General features: G+C 41.7%; 1 protein-coding gene across 1 annotated transcript in view; it reads left to right on the forward strand.

The window, feature by feature from the left end:
• The first annotated feature begins 347 nt into the window (after nt 1-347).
• The window catches only part of LOC134340540 (growth/differentiation factor 11-like), a 29898-nt gene continuing 10422 nt past the window's right edge, over nt 348-19823 (forward strand). Inside the window, exon 1 of the mRNA XM_063037901.1 lies at nt 348-744. Coding sequence (XP_062893971.1) covers nt 348-744 — 397 coding nt within the window. The remainder of the gene's footprint in view (nt 745-19823) is intronic.

Consider the following 19823-nt stretch of genomic DNA (forward strand, 5'->3'; position numbering starts at 1 on the left):
ACTGACATATGCAACATCTTAATCTTTTTCTCTCTCTCCCATCTTGGCAGCCAAAAACCCCTTTGGCTGTTTAGCCAATCCCGGATTTTTACTACGCAATAGTTCTGGTCAAAGTTATAATATAAAAAGGGGCGACCCAGTTGATCAGTTATGATACACCAGCGTGTCACTCACCCATTGCCCTCTCCTCAGTCCCGGCTGCAATCTGGGATCCAGCACGTCTCCTCATTCTCAACAGGGCGCGCCGCGCGCGCACACATACACACACTCACACGCACACACACACTCACACACACGCACACACACACTCACACACACGCACACACACACTCACACGCCAGCAGACCATGCAAGTACTACACGTTTTGCTTTGCCTCCTGATCTCTCTGGGACTGACAGGCAGCAGCGAGCCAGCCTTGGAGAAGGATTTGGGGGCAGAAGAGAGCGTCTCAGACCATGCGGAAGCTGAGAGTCAAGAATGTTCCGCTTGTTTATGGAGGGAGCACAGCAAAGCACTGAGGTTGGAATCCATCAAGTCCCAAATCCTGAGCAAACTGCGCCTGAAGCAAGCCCCCAACATCAGCCGCGACATTGTCAATCAGCTCCTGCCGAAAGCTCCCCCATTGCAACAACTGCTGGACCGCTATGACATCCAAGGAGATGACTGCTCAGCCAAAGAGCCTGCTCTGGAAGATGACGAGTATCACGCCACGACAGAAACTGTCATTACCATGGCCGCTGAACGTGAGTACCCCGTCCCATCTCAAACTCTGGGCGAAAATTCTATCGATGACTCAAAGGGGCAATGCCACACTGGCGGAGGGGGTGGGGCGCTGAAACATCATGTAATAAATTGTAATCTTTAAGTGCGTCTGCTGTATCGAAAGTCTGAAATGTCTCTCTCCAGGTGACAACAACCTCCTGGTTGGTTCAAACTGCACTACACGCTGCAATTTTGATGGAGCGACATTTGGGCCAATCCCTTATCTGTTTCCACGGGTAACTAACTCAAAACATCGGCTTACATGATAGGGATCTCAGGTTAACATACACGCAGTCAGTCTCCAGGTCACATTGTAATATTCCAAATATTCCACTCGAAGTTGCTGTATAATTAGCAATAAAGTCTGTGTTACAGAGAATAGAAATAAATCAGACGTTATAACTGATACAACAGCGACTGGAGATCATAACAGAAAACCTAAATAAAAGAGAATATATGGAAAAGGAACTAATATCACTATTATTGATGCAAATACTAAAGCCTACATGGATATTACTAATACAATTAAAAAAAACTAACACCAAACTTAACGATTTTAATGCCTCAATGAAGATTAACAATAAATGTATCTACTGATAGAACTATTATTAACCTATGTAATTGGATTATAATTTATATTTGCGCTATTTATTACTTTGAAAGATACAACATCAAAAATGATCCGGAAGTCATTTCATAAATGGAAATGTATGAGCCATTCATTTCTACACCGTGGTTCAGTGGTGGTCATTTCTAGATTATAATACACAAAATATCAGGAGTAATTTCCTCTTTATAGTCAAACAATACCGGTGAACAATAGCAGTGACTTGCAGATTTCTGCAATTATATTATCAGAAGCAATAATTTCTCACCCATAGTCCATACCAGGAATGATTTCCAGTTCATGATCACTAAAATATCAGTAACAACAATTTGCTAGTTAGTTTGTTCAAAGGTAGTGATTTCCTGTTGGTTGTCCATGAAATTGTTCAATCTGTAACTCCTAGATTACAACTTGTGTAAAAATCAGAAACCGTCATTTCAACTTGATAGTCCATATGATATCAGCAACAGAAACTTCCACTCTTACACTAACAGCAATCAGAAGATTTCCAGCTGTTGGAGGTAGTTTTGCCTTTTAGGCAGTGGTAATTTTCTGCTTATAGTCCATAAAGTAGCAGAAATAGTTTGCAATCTAGACTTCCACAAAATGTTGGGGTGTCACTTTTCTGTTTATATGTAGTAGTTTCCAGTTTCTTATCTTTAATTATTATAATTGAAGGTGTAATATCCATGAAATAATCACTCACCGGCACTACAATCTTCTGTGCGGTGGTGTGCTGGGGCAATGGCATCAACATGGGTGATGCCAACAGGCTCAATAAACTGATTAGACAGGCTGGCTCTGGTATAGGAGTCAAACTGGACATGCTGGAAATTGTGGTAGAACAAAGGACCCTGTGGAAAATCCTGGCAATTATGGACAATGTCTCTCAGCCTCTGTATGCCACCTAAGCACTTTTAGTAATAGACTGGACAATTGTGCTGCTCCAAAGAGCGCTATATGAGGTCATTCTTACCCTCGGCCATCAGGCTCCATAATGAGCCAACTTATAGCCCCAGAAGTGATGACATCCTCCTGTCAGACTGTTTGAGGTAATTTATTTTTCATTCTCTCTTACTTCTCTTCTAATATTTTAATATTTGTATATCTGTGCACTTGTAAAGCTACTGTAACACTGTAATTTCCTTTGGGATCAATAAAATATCTATCTATATAAAACAGTAATTTCCAATAAAGTATTAAAAGCATTAATGTCCTCCCATAGATCAGAAAAATCTGTAGCAGTAATCCCCAGTTCATAGACCGTAAAACGTCAGAAGCAGTCATTTCCAGGCTACAGTCCACAAAATACAAATATATCCAAATTTATGATATTCCATGGACTGAAGCTGTAATTCCCAAATCCATACAATATCAGGAGCAATTATATACTAATTTATAGCCCTTGCAGTGTCAGCACAGTTTGAAGCAACCAGGAGGTTGTTGTCACCTGGAGAGAGATATTTCAGGCTTTCGATATAGCAGCAGGCACACTTAAAGATTACAATTTATTACATGATGTTTAAGCGACATCACCCCTTCTGCCAATATGACATAACCCTCTTGAGTCAGCCTACAGTCAAGAAGAGATGAGAAGCTCTTATTTTCAGTCTGGAGTCTGTAACATATTTCAATGTATCACTCAATCTATAGCACATAAAATATCAGAGGCAGTAATTAGTAATCTGTAGCCCTTCGAGCCCCAGAAACAATAATTTCCCATCCTTTGCCCATGAGTTGCTCAATTCAGTAAATTCCAGTCCACTGTTCATAAAATGCTAGAGGCATTAAAAACATTAATTTCCATTCTGTGGTTGGTAAAACATTGGTAGACATAATGTTCACTCTAAAGCATAGAATATCAGAGACAGTAAACTGCTGTCAATTATCCAGGAAGTATCAGGAGCAGTTAATTCCAGTCTATCATTCCAGTCTATCATCCACAAAGTGTCACATGCAGTTATTTACAGCCAAGGATCCTTAAAATATGAGCAGCAGGAACTTGAATTTTAGCCCATAAAATATCAGCTGTCCTCTCCAGTCTACAGTTAATTACACACCAGAAGCAGAAATTTCTGGTCAATGCTTAGACCAGAAACAGCAAATTTCCAGACTATATTACAGAAGATATCTGAAAAAGCAATTTCCTTCTTATTATCCATTAGGTATCAGAAGTTGCAAATTCCCCACCATAGTCCAAACAATATTAGTGGCTGTAACTTCCGATCTCTAATTTAAAAAATATTAGAAGCACCACTTTTCAATATTTAGTCAATAAAATAACAGAAGTTTCCAATTTCAGCCCTAAACATTTCATAAGTTATTTCTATTTAGTTTGCTCCATTAATTATAAAAAGCTGGAATTTCCAGGCGGTAATCCAGGAATTGTCAGAAACAATGTCAGAATTAGGGTCCTGATTTGAGTCTTTAAAATATTAGTGGCATTAGTGCGGGTCTTTATCCATACCTCAAGAGCACCAATTTCCTGCATAAAATCTCGATAAATCATAGATACAGTGATTTCTGCCTCAAAGTACTAGAATGAATACTTTCTATAATATCGTCTAGAAAACATCAGAAATTTTCCTATTGCACAAAGAATGTAACAGTCATATCTCCAGTCGATAAAATATTCAAAAGGAGCCATTTTCCTTTCAGCAGAAGCAGTAATTTATTGTTAGTCCATAAAATATTTGCAATCTAAAGTCCATAAGGTACTGAAAGCATTCATCTCCACTCTTTTGTCCATAAAATTAAAAAAACATAATTTTCCAGTTTTTGATCCAGAATCAGAATCAAGTTTAATATCACTGGCATATGTCATGAAATTTGTTGTTTTGTATCAGTACAATACATAATAATAAAACACTCTAAATTACAATAAGAAATATATATTAAAAATAAATAAATTGTGCATGATATCAGGTGCAGTGAATACCAGTCTGTGATACAAAATCATTTGAAGCAGTAATGTCCAGACTGCAGTCCATAAAATATCCAAAAGAGTTATATGATATGGTCTATAAAATACTATTAAGTTCAGAAAATGGCAGATATACTTCATAAGCTATCTGAAGTGCTCATCCACAAAATGTCCAGAGCATTAATTTCCAGACAATAGTCCACAAAATGTACCAGAAGCACTGATTTCACATGTACATCCACAAAGATCTACAGTAATAGTAATTTAATATTTATTGTATGCACATCATAAATGACCAGAAGCAGTCATTTCCATTCTTTTTATTGATAGAACACCAGAAGCAAGAAAAAAACATCTGCAGATGCTGGAAATCTGAAACCAGAACAGAAATTGTTGCAAATACTCTGCGAATCAGGCTGCCTCTTTGTAGAACGAAACAGAGATAATGTTGCTGGTCAGAAGCAGTAATTTCAGCAACCAGAAAATATCAAAAACAGTATTTTTGCTTAAAATATATAAAATATCAAGAACATCAATTTTCAGACTATAGTTTATAAAATAATAGAAGCAATTTGCAGTTCATAAATGATCAGGAGCAACAACAACTGCTCTGTAGTTTGGAAAATATCTGAAGCAGTAATTTCTCATGCTTAATGCATGACAGAAGCACTGATCCAGAAAATGAACTGTAGAATTATGGAAAATCTTAGAATGGTTACAGCACAGTCAGAGGCTGTTCAGCCTATTATGAAACAGTAATTTGCCACTGAGAGTTCATGAACTGTCAGAAAAGGTAATTTCTTGTCTATTCTTAAAATTTCACATCACAATTTCTATCCTAAGATATGTTGCGTTGTGATTCCTAGACTCTCAATCCAACAATAATTTTGCAAGGCAAGAAATCATATAAACGTGTCACATCAGGATTTTTCCTTTGCCTTTTTTTTAAGTTTGAAATATTTTGGGAATGGTAACTGATGAAGTGACCCAAACAATCATGCAGTTCAGTAGCAATGCCGTAGCATTCAGGCTGTGGCTAAGTAGGGCCGACTTTCATGGAGCAGAAGATATTCTCATTCTGGAGTCTGAGGCGGAAACTGTGCCAAGGGTTGTGCAGGAGGATCACAACTAGAAGGAAACGAGAAAGAAATTATCCCAACAGAGGTACGTCATAGAATCATGCAGAAAATCTCTTACACAGGAGGGGGCGGTTTAGCCATCTCTGCCCCACAATGGGTCTGTAATCCCTGCAGATCACGTGTACAACCAGTCCTCTAAGTGTGAGTTTCTGCTTGAACAACCCATTCAGGCAGTGAGTTCCACACCACCCTCCGAAGGAAACACTTCACCTCCCCTCGAATCCTTCTAGCAATAACTTTATATCTCTTTGTTCTTGACCTTTCAGCAAAGGATTTCAACTGCTTCTTATTCAAAATACCCAGCCCTTCACAATGTTATACACCTCAACTAAATCTCCACTGTCTCCTTTGCTCAGGAATCAATCAACCTTCCTTCATGGCTACGACTTTCTACTTTTGGCAACATCTTCACAGGCCTACCCAGCACCCTCTCCAGTACAATCAAATCCTTCCTGTAGTATTGTGACAAGAACTGTAGGCAGCATTCAGGTCCAGCATCACCTCCTTCAATTAATGAAGGAAAACCTTTGATATGCCTTTCTAAACCACCTTATTGACTTGCCCTGCTATCTTTCACGATCTGTGAACTTGCACCCCAAGGCCCCTTCATTCCTCCACGCCACTCAATATTCCTTGCATTCAAGGGGACATTCTCTTGCCTTGTTGCACCAGCTTAAATGCATTACCCTGCATTTTGCATGATTGAAAGAAATATATCAAAGACCCCCATCATCCAGGCCATACCATCTTCTCGCCATTACCATTGGGAAGGAGGTACAGAAGCTTCAGAAATAGTTACTACCCTACAAGCATAAGGCCCTTAAACCGGCATGGATAACTTCATTCACCACTACTGTGCACTGATTCCACAACTTTGACTTAATTTCAAGGACTCTTTATAACTCACATTCTCAGATTTATTTCCATTTGCACAGTTTGTCTGTCTTTGCACATCAGTTGTTGTCACTTTGTCTGCTTATGTAGCTTTATGTAAACTCTATTGTTTCTTTTCTGTGAATGCCTGCCATGAAATGCATCTCAGGAAGGTATACGTACTTTGACAATACATTTACTTTGAATTTTAACTTCCACTTGGTATTGCACTGTCCTGCTGCCACAAACAACAAATGTCATGACATATGTCAGTGATAATAAAATGCTTCTGATCTCTTTTGCAAACTAAAGCTTTCCTCCGTACTTACCTACTTGGACAATTACACTGCAAACGTCTTCATCTTGTCACCAAAAAATTATCTCACACAACAAGGTGTCCAATCTTTTGTATGGATGCTTGTTGTTTGACCACAGAAGATCCAAAAGATCCCAGCATGTTGCTGTACTCTGGCATAGAACAATGGCCAGTGGACACTACTGCAGAGCGGTGGAGATAGCAGTTCCCAGTTCAGCTCTCGGTGTTTCCACAACCACCATTACCATGTCAGCCTGGAATGGGCTAAGCCCAGGGGGGCTGGTGACTGGGTCACAAGGATCTGCTTGGAGATGCTCAGGGTGAGCATGGCACCTCTATGGGTATCACAGCTCTTCATGTCAATCCTTCTCAAGGTATATTGGTAGAGGCACCACACAGAGCAGTGGCTGATATCTAAGGCAGTGGCCTGACAACCCCGCCCCTTGAGTCACCTGAAAGGGAGGTTTGGGTGGATGGACAACTCCCTGCATCCAAGGCTGTAGAGCCACTGGGAAAGCCCTCGACAGCTGCACCTCTGCAATGCTTTTGGATGTAATCAGAATCAGAATTAGAAACTGGTTTTGTGAATAGGAGCGTCCTCCCTCGGTGCAGTTTCCAGCTCTCCCGGATCATCGATCACCCATGCTGACTGTAAAGGTCTTCGGCCAAGTCTAGTCCAGGCCATGGCCCTACAACGGAGTTCTTTCACAGTATCTGACTCAGCACACACAACAGGTACACATAACATTGATTATTAAATCAGGACTGTTGTGCCTGTGACAGAAAGCACTTATAGTGTAGAGGCTTGTTATTCCTACATCACAACAGTGGCAGGACCTCAAAAACTCTATTAGCTAGAAAGCACTTGGGGACATCAGGAGGTCATGACTGATGCTGTATCAAGACAGGTCTTACTTACTGACATTGTAACTTCAAGATTAATTCACAAAAAGTGCCAGGATAATTATAACCAAATGTAGTCCTCCCTCTACTGTCTGCCTGAGAGGATTAGGTTTGGTTATAATGATTCTGGAACTTTTTGTGAATTAATCTTGAATTTACAATGTCAGCAAGTAGGAGCTATGCTGGAAACACTCTGCAAGTCAGGCTGTGTCTGCAGGGAAAGGAACAGAGTCAATACTTTCAGGTCAATATCCCCTGCAAAGGAGAGAGATAGAGGGGAAAGAACCCCTACCCCAGCAAAACCACATACCACAGGTTAACACAAGAGCAAACACCTCAATCTGATGATCTTTCATTTGACAAAAGGCCATCAACCATGAAACATTAACAGATTCTCTCTCCACAGATGCAGCATGACCTGCCAAGTATTTCCAGCATTTCCTGAATGTAATCCAACCACTATAATCACAGAGGTTCTGTCTGATATTGCTTGATTGACAACTCTTGGGGAGGGGTTAATGGACCTTTATTTACATTTCATTTGGTAAGATAACTTTTCAGAAATCATATCTCACTCTTGTAAGTTTGAGCAGTTTCTCTAAATCTATCAGAGAGAGAAAGAGGATGAAACGAAATAAAACAAATACTTGACTATCATTGTCTACCAAATTGAAGAGATAGATGACTTTGTAAGTATTGTGAGTCTGCTGTTAGTCATTAATGAGTGAATCCGGCTGTTTCCTGGTTCATCACTGATATAGTCTAGAGAAGCTGTTGTGAAAATGCCTTCCAGAGTCTCAAGCTCAGGAAGACAACTGGAGGAGAGCTGATGTAACCAGTAATCTGAGATCAAAGGATCAGGACAGGTATTAGTATACAGGAGATGATAGTGAAGAGGGAGTTCCCCAGGGCTCTTTTGACAGGCTAAGCAGGAGAAAAATACCAAGATACAAGTGGTGTCTTCACAGTTTGTAGATGCTACCCAAAGGAATTTTCTGTTCCCCCAAGTTGCATAGCTCTAATATTCCTATAAATGCTAACTTAAACAGTTTGCACAGAAAGAGAAAAATAATAGAGTAATAAATGCTTGATGCAGATAGACCAAAGTGATCTTGGGAGAATAACTAGATTTGCATCTGTAGATTACAAAGTAATTTAAATTATAGATTACTCATTTAAACTGCAAATAGTTGTTTTGAGCTTAAAGATTGTAAGTCACAAATGGTTGACTTAAGCTACAGATGTACATGATTTTCATGAATATAAATTGCAAAAAGACATTTTAATCTTGTAGTGCATTGTAATTTATCGTCTTAAGCTATCATTTATTAATGTAACTTGCAGTCCATCATTTATGCTTATAGATCACGTGTGCAAATTGAAATCCATCATTTTAAGCTGTAGAGTATGTACGTAAATTGCAGTCAACTTAAATTACACTAATCTTTCTTGCTTGTGCAAATCACAAATGGTCATTTGTGTAAATTGCAAAATGTCATATTAAGCGCTAGATATCTCGGAAGTGATGGTTTTCATTTCTACATAAGCTTCTTCATTGCAAACATGTCCATCAGCCGCTTCTAGACTATAGTCAGTACATCAGTTTGCAATCCATGTAGCCTGCACGTGCAAATCGCAAAATCATTTTCAGCTTGTTAAACATGTGCAATTCGCAATTGATCACTTCAAATTAAAGCTTGCACATAAATTATAAATAGTTTAAACTATTGTTTGTGCAACCTCCAACTTAACATACAAGTGTGTGTGTGTGTGTGTGTACTCTGTGCGATACAAACTGTCTTTTTAAGCTACAGGTCATGTGCAAATATTAAGCACAAGTCATTTCCAAGACATGGTGTCATTTCTAAGTCTTTTTCATGCAATGATATGCATATTAGGAACCTTTAGACTGTAGCATTGCATGCTAATCTAACATCAATATTATGTTCAGTAATTATATCAAACTCCTGAGTTTTAGTTCATAAATAAGCAGTCGTTTCTAGTTATGTCTCTAAGTGAGGCAAATGATTTTGAAATAAGCTGTTGAGACACTTCCTAAAATGGAAAAGGAGGAAGAAGCTTACTTTGTTAGTGAGAAATTAGATATTTAAAAGTAAAGTTAATGAAAATCACCCAATATTACCTATTAATAAATAAAACCATTAAATTAAATTGAAATAATTGAGTAACTTACCCTTTCCTTCATATCTGCAGCCCCACAATTCTTTTCGAAATTTGTGGGGTCTTGGATCCTGTGTCAGATCTAACCAACGCTTAAAATATTTCTCACTCGTACTAGTGTGAGGGTTTTGAATCTGTAGATGTAGTTAAAAGGTTGATGAAAGCATAAACAAAGGAATGTAGATGTGAATGAAATGAGGGCACGAACACAAAGACAGGGACTGTGGAGAGTAGGAAACTTCAGTGTTGCTGATGGTGAGAAAAATACAGAGCCAGCATTACAGATCAACGTCCCACCGCAGTCAGGCCACACCTGATAGAAGCAAAGAAAGCAAGTTACTTGAAGTTATTGAATTTAATATGTCCAAAAGGCTGCAACATGCCCTGACAGAAGACGAGGTGCACTTCCTCAAGCTATATTGGGCTTTGTTGGAAATTTCAGGAGGCCATGAGTGGTCAGAGTGAGAGTGGGATGGAGAATTACAGTGGTAGGTAACGGTTGCCCCTGTGGACTGCCCCCGTTTTATAAAGTGATCCCCCAATCTATGTTTGGTTTCTTCAGTGTAGAGGAGGCCACACGATGAATACTGAATGCAGTACACATGACTGGAAGAAATGCAAGAACGGCTTTGCCTGGAAAGACTGTTCGGACTCCCTGGATGGTGGAAGGGAAGGTGAAGGGGAAAGTGTTGCATCGCTTGAATAGCTTGGGGAAGTGCAGTGAGGGGAGGGAGGAGGAGTGGTTGGTGGAGGTGGAAGAGCAGACCTGGAAATGTGGAGGGAGCAGTGCTTTGGAAATGCTGAAAGGAGATGCTGTGCCTGGTGGTGGAAGCTCATTAAAGATGGCAGAAACTGTAAAGGATGAATTGACGAATACAGATACTTGCCCATAGTCTCTCATGGCTACCGCGATCATACTTGACCCTGTCTCATTCCATTCTCCCAGTCCATCCATCTCTGTTGTATCTGTTCTGATCATAAGACTTTCCATACAGGTGCACCTGAAGTGCTTCATTCCTCCTGAGCCATGGCTTCCACCCAGAGTTTACCATATCTCACCTATTTCCCACCTCTGCTTTCAAACCCTCTCTTCCTGGACAGGGCAGGTGAGACTTCTCCTGGACACGGCAAGATAAAGGATACCCTGGACATCATTTTTCACCCCACTGCTCTCTACATTCAATGAATAGTCCTTAGATAGATAGATAAATACTTTATTGATACCAAAAGAAATTACGGTGTCTCAGTAGCATTACAAGTGCGCAAATTTACAAATATTAGAAAAGAATTAGAAAGAATAACAAAAACAAGTTACCTTAAAAATAAGCAGTACAAGATTTACAAGTCAAATATGACAACATTTACAAGATTTACAAGTTCAGACTGATAAGATGGTAGTGCAAGAATTACTGTAATATTATGCAATAATGGGTGCACATTCACACTGTCCAGATAAGAAGTGATGGTAGTATTACACACGGTGTCTGTCTATCTTATCTGTGTAAATATTTCATTGTACTGAGAACAAAATTCGACAGACTTAAAGGGAATAATGTACAGAATATGAACAGAATTAACTCAAGCAACTATATTAACCATCACGCCTTCATCGCCCCTTTCAGCATTCTGAAGTGAATACCTTCACAGCTCCCTAGTTAATTCTTCAGTAATCTCTCTGTACATCACAGAAAGGAAACAGGCTCTCCAGCCCACTGAGTCCACGCCAACCACTAAGCACCTATATTTACACTAACCTCCCTACGTTCCCACCAACCCCTCCAGGTTCTACCCATTGCCTGCACGCTGGAGGCAATTCACAGTAGCCAATCAGCCTACCGACCCAGATGGCTCTGAGCTGTGGAAGGAAACCAAGGTACCCAGAGGAAACCCATTGTTTAGTGTGCTGATCTTTATTTTCTTCCCTGTAAGATGTTTAAAATTTTTAAAAAGGCTTTTACTTCATGGACTGCTGAGGCAGAATACTACAACCTGGCTGGTGGCTCAAGCAGCCTGCCAGTATCTTGTTATTGGCCTCCATGGATCCCTGACCCCAAAGGCAAGGTCTACTGCACAGGGCCATTCCAAGTTCAGCAGCAAACGCCGTCCCTCTACCACTGGCAGGGAAAGGAGAGGCATTGTGTAAGGTGCACATTACTGGGTTAATTATCCAGAGACTCTCAGAATTTATATTCAGTTTAAATCTGAGAATGCTGCTCTTAGTCATAGTGACCTTGAATCTGCTGGGTTGCATAAAAACCCAAATATTCTTCTTTCAGGAAAACAATGTGCTGTCCCTGTCTGGTCTGGCCTGTCTATATATAACCTTCATTCCACAAAACAAAAACCCTGCAATGCCAATGGACAGTCAAAGCCTTCCACTGTACGAGTAAATATAAAGGTTCATTTCGGGTGAATTTAGGCAGCAGGATTTCTATTTTTTAAAAAAACAGTGCATCAAATAACCTTTTGGAGTTGCTTAAAAGGGTTCTTGCCCTTTCTACATTGTGAAGTGTTTGTTTGCAGTTGGAGCCAAATCCTTTGGGAAGCAGATGATGTTATGTTGGGACAGAAATATGGGGTTGTGACCCCTGTCTGTTAGGACAGGGCCATTTAACTGCAAATGGGTTTGGACTGCAGCTGACTAACTGCCCTATGGCCACAGGACACTATTAAATAGAAAAGCACATAATGGGCAATGCAAATCCCAGTGCAATTCTCCACAGCTGTGAGTTTGACAAGATCAGCTCTTCATAACATGAAAACAGTAGGTATTAAAATCATGTTATTTTGAATTTGATTTTTAAGGATTATTAGTTAATACTGAATGTTCTTGCTTCCAAAACGTATTCTTTAATTCAGCACAAGGCTTAACAGTGTATTGAACTGCCTGTCTCTTTTTACAAAAACACAAATTTTATTATTTTAATTGATGGCTTAGATTTCTTGTAATTGTTCCTCTGTGAGCCTGCAGTAATGCACAGCTGCAATTTTTAAATCTTTTAATAAGTATGTGCCTCTGTGGTCCCCTCCACTCCTGGGTGCAGTTCCCTGCTGTGTCAGTCCCTCCTCATTTGTGTTCTTCGAGCTGCAAGTATGAGCCAGGGTCTCTGCCCTGCTCTGGCTAACACTCAGTGGGAATCTAACCTGGGACTCTTGGAGCCTGCATGGTTCAGCTCAGCCAGCTGATGTACTGGGTGCGAAGGGGCAGTGGGAGGCTCTGGCTTTGCTCTCCAAGTTGCTGTTTGAGCTTTGCATTTAACATTTAGTCGCCTTGTATCCAGGTCCCCTCACTGCCAACTTCATAGTTAGCAATAACAACCAACAGTTTAAACTGAAGGCCAAAATTAATATTAAAATGAAAACAGAAACAAGTAGATTTGGAATAAAGTCCAAGAAGTGATTCTATTATGGGTTTTATACAAACTCTCTAAACTCAGAAGGAAGAACTATGTAGGCAAACAACCTCAAATAAAGTGCTAAGAAAAAATAGGAATATAGGAAAATAAACAAGAACTTTTACAATGTCTTCAGGGCTTCTTAACCAATGTATAAGTAGCCCAACAAGTAAGGAATCACTATTGCTCTAATAATAGAGAATTAAACAGAGGAGATAGGAGAAGTGTATGGGGAACATGAAAGCAATAATGATCACAACATAAGAAGATTTAATTTAATAATTGACAATGACATAAATAATACAAAGACCATAATAATAAAATGGAGACAATAGATCAGGGAAGGTAAACAGGAAATAAATATTTTTCAAGTAGTCAGAGGAGCAGTGGTAAATATTTGGAAATGCTTAAGTATTTGAAAGGTTGTAATATGTTGAGTATATTTATATGCCAGCATTTTATAACATATTAGAAGGTTTTTGAATTAGAGGGATTGATTCTAAAAAGAAATCAGCAAATGGGGTCCTACAAAGGAAGGAACGAAGCCAAGAGATTAAAGTCCAAATTGAATAAAAGGTACAAAAGTACTTAAAATGAATAAAGCGTTTGAGACAGAGGAAATAACTTATAAAATGATATGAAAGAGAAATTATTAGATCAAATCAAAAAAACTGTCAGTCCGGCACAGGCTGGTACCCCCCACCCCCACCACAGTCACAGTCTCCATCCATCTAACAGGAGTCACTCATTTCCAACTCATCACCTGCAGCCTATTTAAACCCACCTCTCATCCGCAGTCCGTTGTTCACTCATCAAACCAGCCATTCTCAACCAGTTGCTCCTAGCCTTCAGTTACCTTGTCAAGTATCTGTTCTCTCTTGCCTTGTGGCCCCTCGTGGCTTCTTATTTTGAAGTTTTTTTTATGAAAGAGATTGCTCACCGATAAACCATCTCCGCTGCCCTGTGTATGGGTCAGGCCTCTTCCACATTTCCTGAAATTATAAGGATGCATCAGGATTTTGACCACCCGAGACGTGGAAACGAGGCAGTGGATCAGATATTTCACCTACATCAAGGCTTATGCTCTGTGGTGGTTTACACCATGGAATTTCGGGCCCTCTCGCAGAGTGCAGCTGGAATATGGAAGTACTGCTGGCCCATTACCATCATGGCCTCTCAGACAAGCTGTCTACCTGGGAGATGCTCACCGACCTCGAAAACCTCATCATCCTAGCTCTCCATATTGACAAGCGTCTTATGGAAAGACCCTCAATTGTCAGCCAAAACCCCGGTTCCCAGGACTATTTCAGGCTGAAGGACCCTCATCAGCAACACCCCTGGAACCCATGCAGTTAGGGAGAGCTCCCTTAACCCCCCAAGAGTGGGACTGTCAGTGGAGAAACAACTTGTGTGTTTATTGCAGAGTAGGCGATCACCCACACATCAAATGTTCACTCTGTTCAAGAACCAGCACCACCAGGTAGAGAGAAGGAACCTTCTATCTGGTAATCTCCTCCCAGTCCCTTGCTGAGTTGGGGACCCTCCAGCTGGACCACCTGCCTGCACCCTCAGAGGAATTCACCCCGTTAATCCATGGAGACAGAGGAAATCCTTGACCTCACCGAATTCCCGCAGGAATACCACGATATAGCCATCACCTTCGGTAAAAGGTAAGCCAGACCATGCTGTCACACAGACCACGTGACTGGGCGATTGACCTCCTCCCCAGCACCATCCCTCCCTGAAGTCATCTGTTCTCCCCTCCTGGGACACAAGCCATGAGTGACTACATCAAAGTGCTACAGCACGGCTTCATTCACTCACCTTTAAGTGGGCCTTGGAGAAATGGTGAGTTGGCTGATGGGAAACACTGAGCCCTTCCTGATCTGGACTGACCACCAGGATCTCATATCCATTCAACAGATCCACCAACTTGACCCATGTTGAGCTCGCTGGGCCGTCTTCTTTGAGCAATTCAGCTTCACCGTCTTCTACTGACCTGGCTCTAATAGTGCACTAAGGTGGATGCCCCATCATGACAGTTTGACCCAGTGGAAATGGAGACCGACCCTCAGCCCATCATTCCATCCTGCCAGCTCCTCGCCCTGATCATCTGGGACCTTGAGAACCAGATCTGTCAGGCCCTGCAGCACAAGGCTGCTCCGGGAAACACACCTGACAGCTGCATGTGCGCACTGGCGACAGTGTACCCTGAGGCACTCCAGTGCGTCCACTCCTCACCCTTTTTGGTCATCCAGGTGCATGATGGACTCTTGACCTCCTGTGACGCCAGTTCTGGTGGCTCACCATGATCACAGATGCACTTCAGTTCGTCACTGCCTGCCCTCAATGTGCCCAGTCCAATTCCAGCAGACCTCTGGGTTCCTGCCTATCCCTCGATGCCCATGGTCCCACATTGCCATAGATTTCATCACAGGTTTGCCACATTCCGATGGGGCCACAGTGATCATGATGACAATGGATCAGTTCTCCAAGGCAGTCCACTTCATCGCTCTCTCCAAACTTCCATCAGACACTGAGATTGCAGACCTGGTTCTCCAACATGTAGTTCACCTCCACAGCATCCCCCAGGACATTTTGTCAGAGCGATGCCCACAATTCATCTCCCATTGCTCCCTCCTTGGCACCTCAGTGAATTTGTCCTTTGGCTATCATCCACAGAACAATGGGCAAATCAGAAAGAGCTAATCAGTAAGTGGAGAAGTTTCTGTGATACTTCACCTCCTCGAACCCTTCCACACGGAAGAAGTATTTGCTCTGGGCTGAACTGTCCCCACAATCTACACATCTCCTCTGCCACAGGTATGTCACCCTTTGAAGTGCTTTATGGCTACCAACCCCCATTATTCCCATTGGAGGAGCCAACAGTGGAGGCCACATCCACCAGGATCCTGGATCACCACTGCTGGAATGCTTGGAGGGCCATCCTAGCCGCCATCTATGCCTACTGCCACCAGGCCATCTGCTGTTGAAGTCCAGCCAGAATTCTCCGGCCTTGGGGCTGTGTCTGGCTGTCCACCCCAAGATCTTTTCCCTACGCACCATCTCTCACAAGCTCTCGTCCTGCTTCATATATCCAGTCATTTTTCCATCTCCAGTTGCCACAGTCCCTTAGGATCACAGCTACCTTCCATGTGTCCTGCCTTAAGCCTGTTGTCCACGGGCTACTCAACCCACTCAAGCCTGCACCTCTGGAACCTAGGATGGTGGAAGGTAGTCCAGTGTACACGGTTCACTGGTTAATGAATTCATGTTGTCATGGACGGGGTGTGCAGTCGACTGTGAAGGTTACAGCTCAGAGGAGAGGTCTTGACTGCCATCCAGTTTCATCTTGTCATCTTGGATCCATTGCTCATCAAGGAGTTCCACTGGACCCATCCAGATTGTCCTGGACTGTCAGGTGACAGCCATGGAAGTTTGGGGGTGGTGGGGGTGGTGGTGGTGGTGATGGTGGGGGGGTCCTGTCAGGCCTGCCCAGGCAGGCATCTCCAAGTCTCCATCCAGCTAACAGGAATCACCTGTCACTGATTTCCAACTCGTCACCTGCAGCCTATTTAAACCCAGCTCAACCTGTGGCTCTTAGCCTTCAGTTATCTGTTCTCTCTTGTTTTGTGGCCCCTCGTGGCCTGTTATTTTGCAGTTAATTATTAAAGTTACTGCTCGTCGCTAAATCATCTCCACTGCTCTGCTTTTGGGTCAAACCTCTTCTACATTTCCTAACAAAAAAAAAGCAAGATAATAAAGTATTTGATGGACATGTAAATAATAAAGGGAAAATCAGTAACCAAGCAGGGTCACAAAAGGAAGGACAAGTAAAATCAATCACAGGCAAGGACAGCAAAGCAATAGATGGAACTTTGATGCTGTTGTTAACAATGGGACCATGGAGTGAGATAGAAACATAAATAAAACCTACAGCACAATACAGGCCCTTCGGTCCACAAAGCTGTGCCGATCAAGATCAAAAGATGAAAAGATCAAAAAGGTAGTTAAAGAAACTTAAGATAGAAAAGAGGATATCATTGATTAACACAAAGAGAACATAGCAGAGGAATTGTTAATGCATATTTAGAAATTCCTTAGAAAGGGAGAGTGTCTGAGAGCTGGTGGATAGCTAATGTGATTCCTACATTCGTAATGGGAGTTTAGAGCAAGTCCATAAGATCTAAAAAAGCCAGTTAGGCTCACATTGCTACTAGGAAATTAAATTTTCTGAAATGTGTAACAGAAACATATAGAAACAAAAAATGCAACCAAAAATCAAATAGTCGGTAAAGGTTTCAAACTTCCTGAATTCTTCATGTGACAGTCAAGGGTATTGTAGCCATGGAAAATTAGCTTCGCCCAAATTGAGAACTAGCTACAGATGCTTTTCAGGCAAGATAAAGATGGAGATTGATAAAGGAAAGGTGTTGGGAGAGGGTGGCAAGATCGCTACAGACTATCATAGCTGAGTAGAGTGTTGCCGGAAGATGAACAAACAAGGTGAGGTGTGATACCAGGATACCAGGTGCTCACTGATCTCTCTCAAGTGAGCCAAGACTGGGGAAGTTCATGCTGTGCAAAAGAACTCAGAGTACTCAGGCAGAGGGTAATAGGAAAGCAAACATGGAGGCAAATTTCTGAGATGTGGGAAAGCAGTTTGGTTCACTAATGTCCTTATCCAGCTTGGGCTGCAGGCAACTCAACTACCCTTCTTAGTTTAGAGGCAATTAAGAGCAGACAATAAACGCTGGCACCGTTAACAACATCAGCGTCTCATGAATGATTCTTTGTATTGCAATCAGAAATAATTGGATGGGATGTTAATCACTCTAACGGGCAGAACCAGTGTGAAATAGAGAAAGGGTGCAGTAAGCCTACAATGGAACGAGGAGTATTTTCATCAGTATAGAAAGCTCAAAGAATGGTGCAAAAGGGGAAAAAAAAGATCGTAAAAGCAGACAACGTATTTACTTGTAGATATACAGTTCTCCCATGGTGTGGTTTATAATGAATTGGAGATAATACAGGAACTGAGTGTGAAACAAATAGGATCATCACACGTAAGCAAGCCACTTAGAGAAGGTCTTGACAGTGCTTGTTAGGAAGAGAAGGTTAGACTTGACGGTTCTGCCCCACATTCATAGATTCAGCCAAGCCTTTCTAACTCTATTATAATGATAATATCAACCCAATCAAATGGATTTCTTTCAGTCCAGCGCTAAAATAGTGGTGAATGGAAAATCTAGACTCTGCCAGTTGAAGAAAAGGCTGCTTGAGGGGCATTGCAAGGTACCTCTGGCAGAGACAGTCTCTTCAGGAGAACCGAGAAATAAGCCTTCCCTCCTGTTCAACGACCATGAGATCCAGGGGCATGTTGCTAGAGGAGCTGCCAGGCTGTGATCCATCATGCCTTAAGCAGAAGCTTCAATGTGAATTAATACCGGCTGAATTATTGTGTTTCATCCTGGAAACAGAGGATTGGACTTAAGGTCCAATATGCCCTCATTCCCCACACAGAGCTCCCTCTTATGGAAACTACCAAATGAGGGGACGACATAAGAACTCAAGGAACAGAAGCAGTAAGAGGCACTCAGTACGATCATGGCTGATCTTTTAGCTCAGCACCATTTTCCTGCACTAAGTTCATATCTCATCACTCCTTAATATCTAACAATCTATTGATCTATCTTGAACATGCTCAGTAATTGGTAAAGAACTTCAAAGGTTCACCATTGTCTCCTCGTCTCTGTTCTGAAAAGATGACCCATAATTTCAAACTCTGAACACCACTCCCCCCCGCCCCCCCCAGTGGAGCAGTCTTCTTTCACTCTGGTGGACTAGATTCACAATGTGCTCTCCTCTATACTGTAGAAACCAAGCACAAATTGGATGACCACTTCGCAGAGCACCCGCATTCAATTTGCAGGAGTGATGCAGAGCTTTCCGTTGCCTGCCACTTGAATTCCCTGTCCCACTCCTGTCTGACCTATTGGGCTCTGAGCTCCTGCACTGTTACAGTGAAGCCCAGTGCAAGCTGCAGGAACAGACGCTCATTGTCTGTCCGGGAGCGTTTCAGCCTTCTGCAGCCAGTACTCGATTCTACAACTTCAAGTCCTTTTCTTTCTCTGTCTATATTAGTCGCCCATCTTTAGAGCCATAGAGTTATCGCCATGGATACAGGCCCTGCAGCCCAACTCATCTATACCAAACAAGATTTCCATCTCAGCTCATCCCATGCATGTGCTTTTGCATTTGGCCCATAACCCTCTGAACCTTTCCTACCCATGCACTGTTCAAATGTCTTAAATGTTGTAACTGTGCCCATTTCTACATTCCTCTGGTTCCATTACCCACCACCCTCTGTAAGGAATAAGCTCCCTGTTAAATATTTCTTCTCACCTTAAGTCTATGCCCTCTGGGTTTATTCTCCCCTACTCTGGGGAAACAATTGGCCATCCACCTTATCTAGGCTCCTCATGATACAGTTTATGCTTCAGGCCAATGACTTTTCATCAAAACACATCTGGTGTCCTGCTGTCTTGACGTGATTAGCGCTTCCATTAATGAGCCTTACTCCTGAGACGATCGATTCTATTGACGCAAAACCGCTCAGTACACATCATTTACTGGTGTTGCTGGTAATGGGTGTACAAGTGACAAAAAAATTTGGTAATCTTATACCCAAGATATTCAAAATGAGGCCACCTTACATCGTTA

The sequence above is a fragment of the Mobula hypostoma genome, chromosome X1 (assembly GCF_963921235.1).
Source record: "Mobula hypostoma chromosome X1, sMobHyp1.1, whole genome shotgun sequence".
Taxonomy (NCBI): Eukaryota; Metazoa; Chordata; class Chondrichthyes; order Myliobatiformes; family Myliobatidae; genus Mobula; species Mobula hypostoma.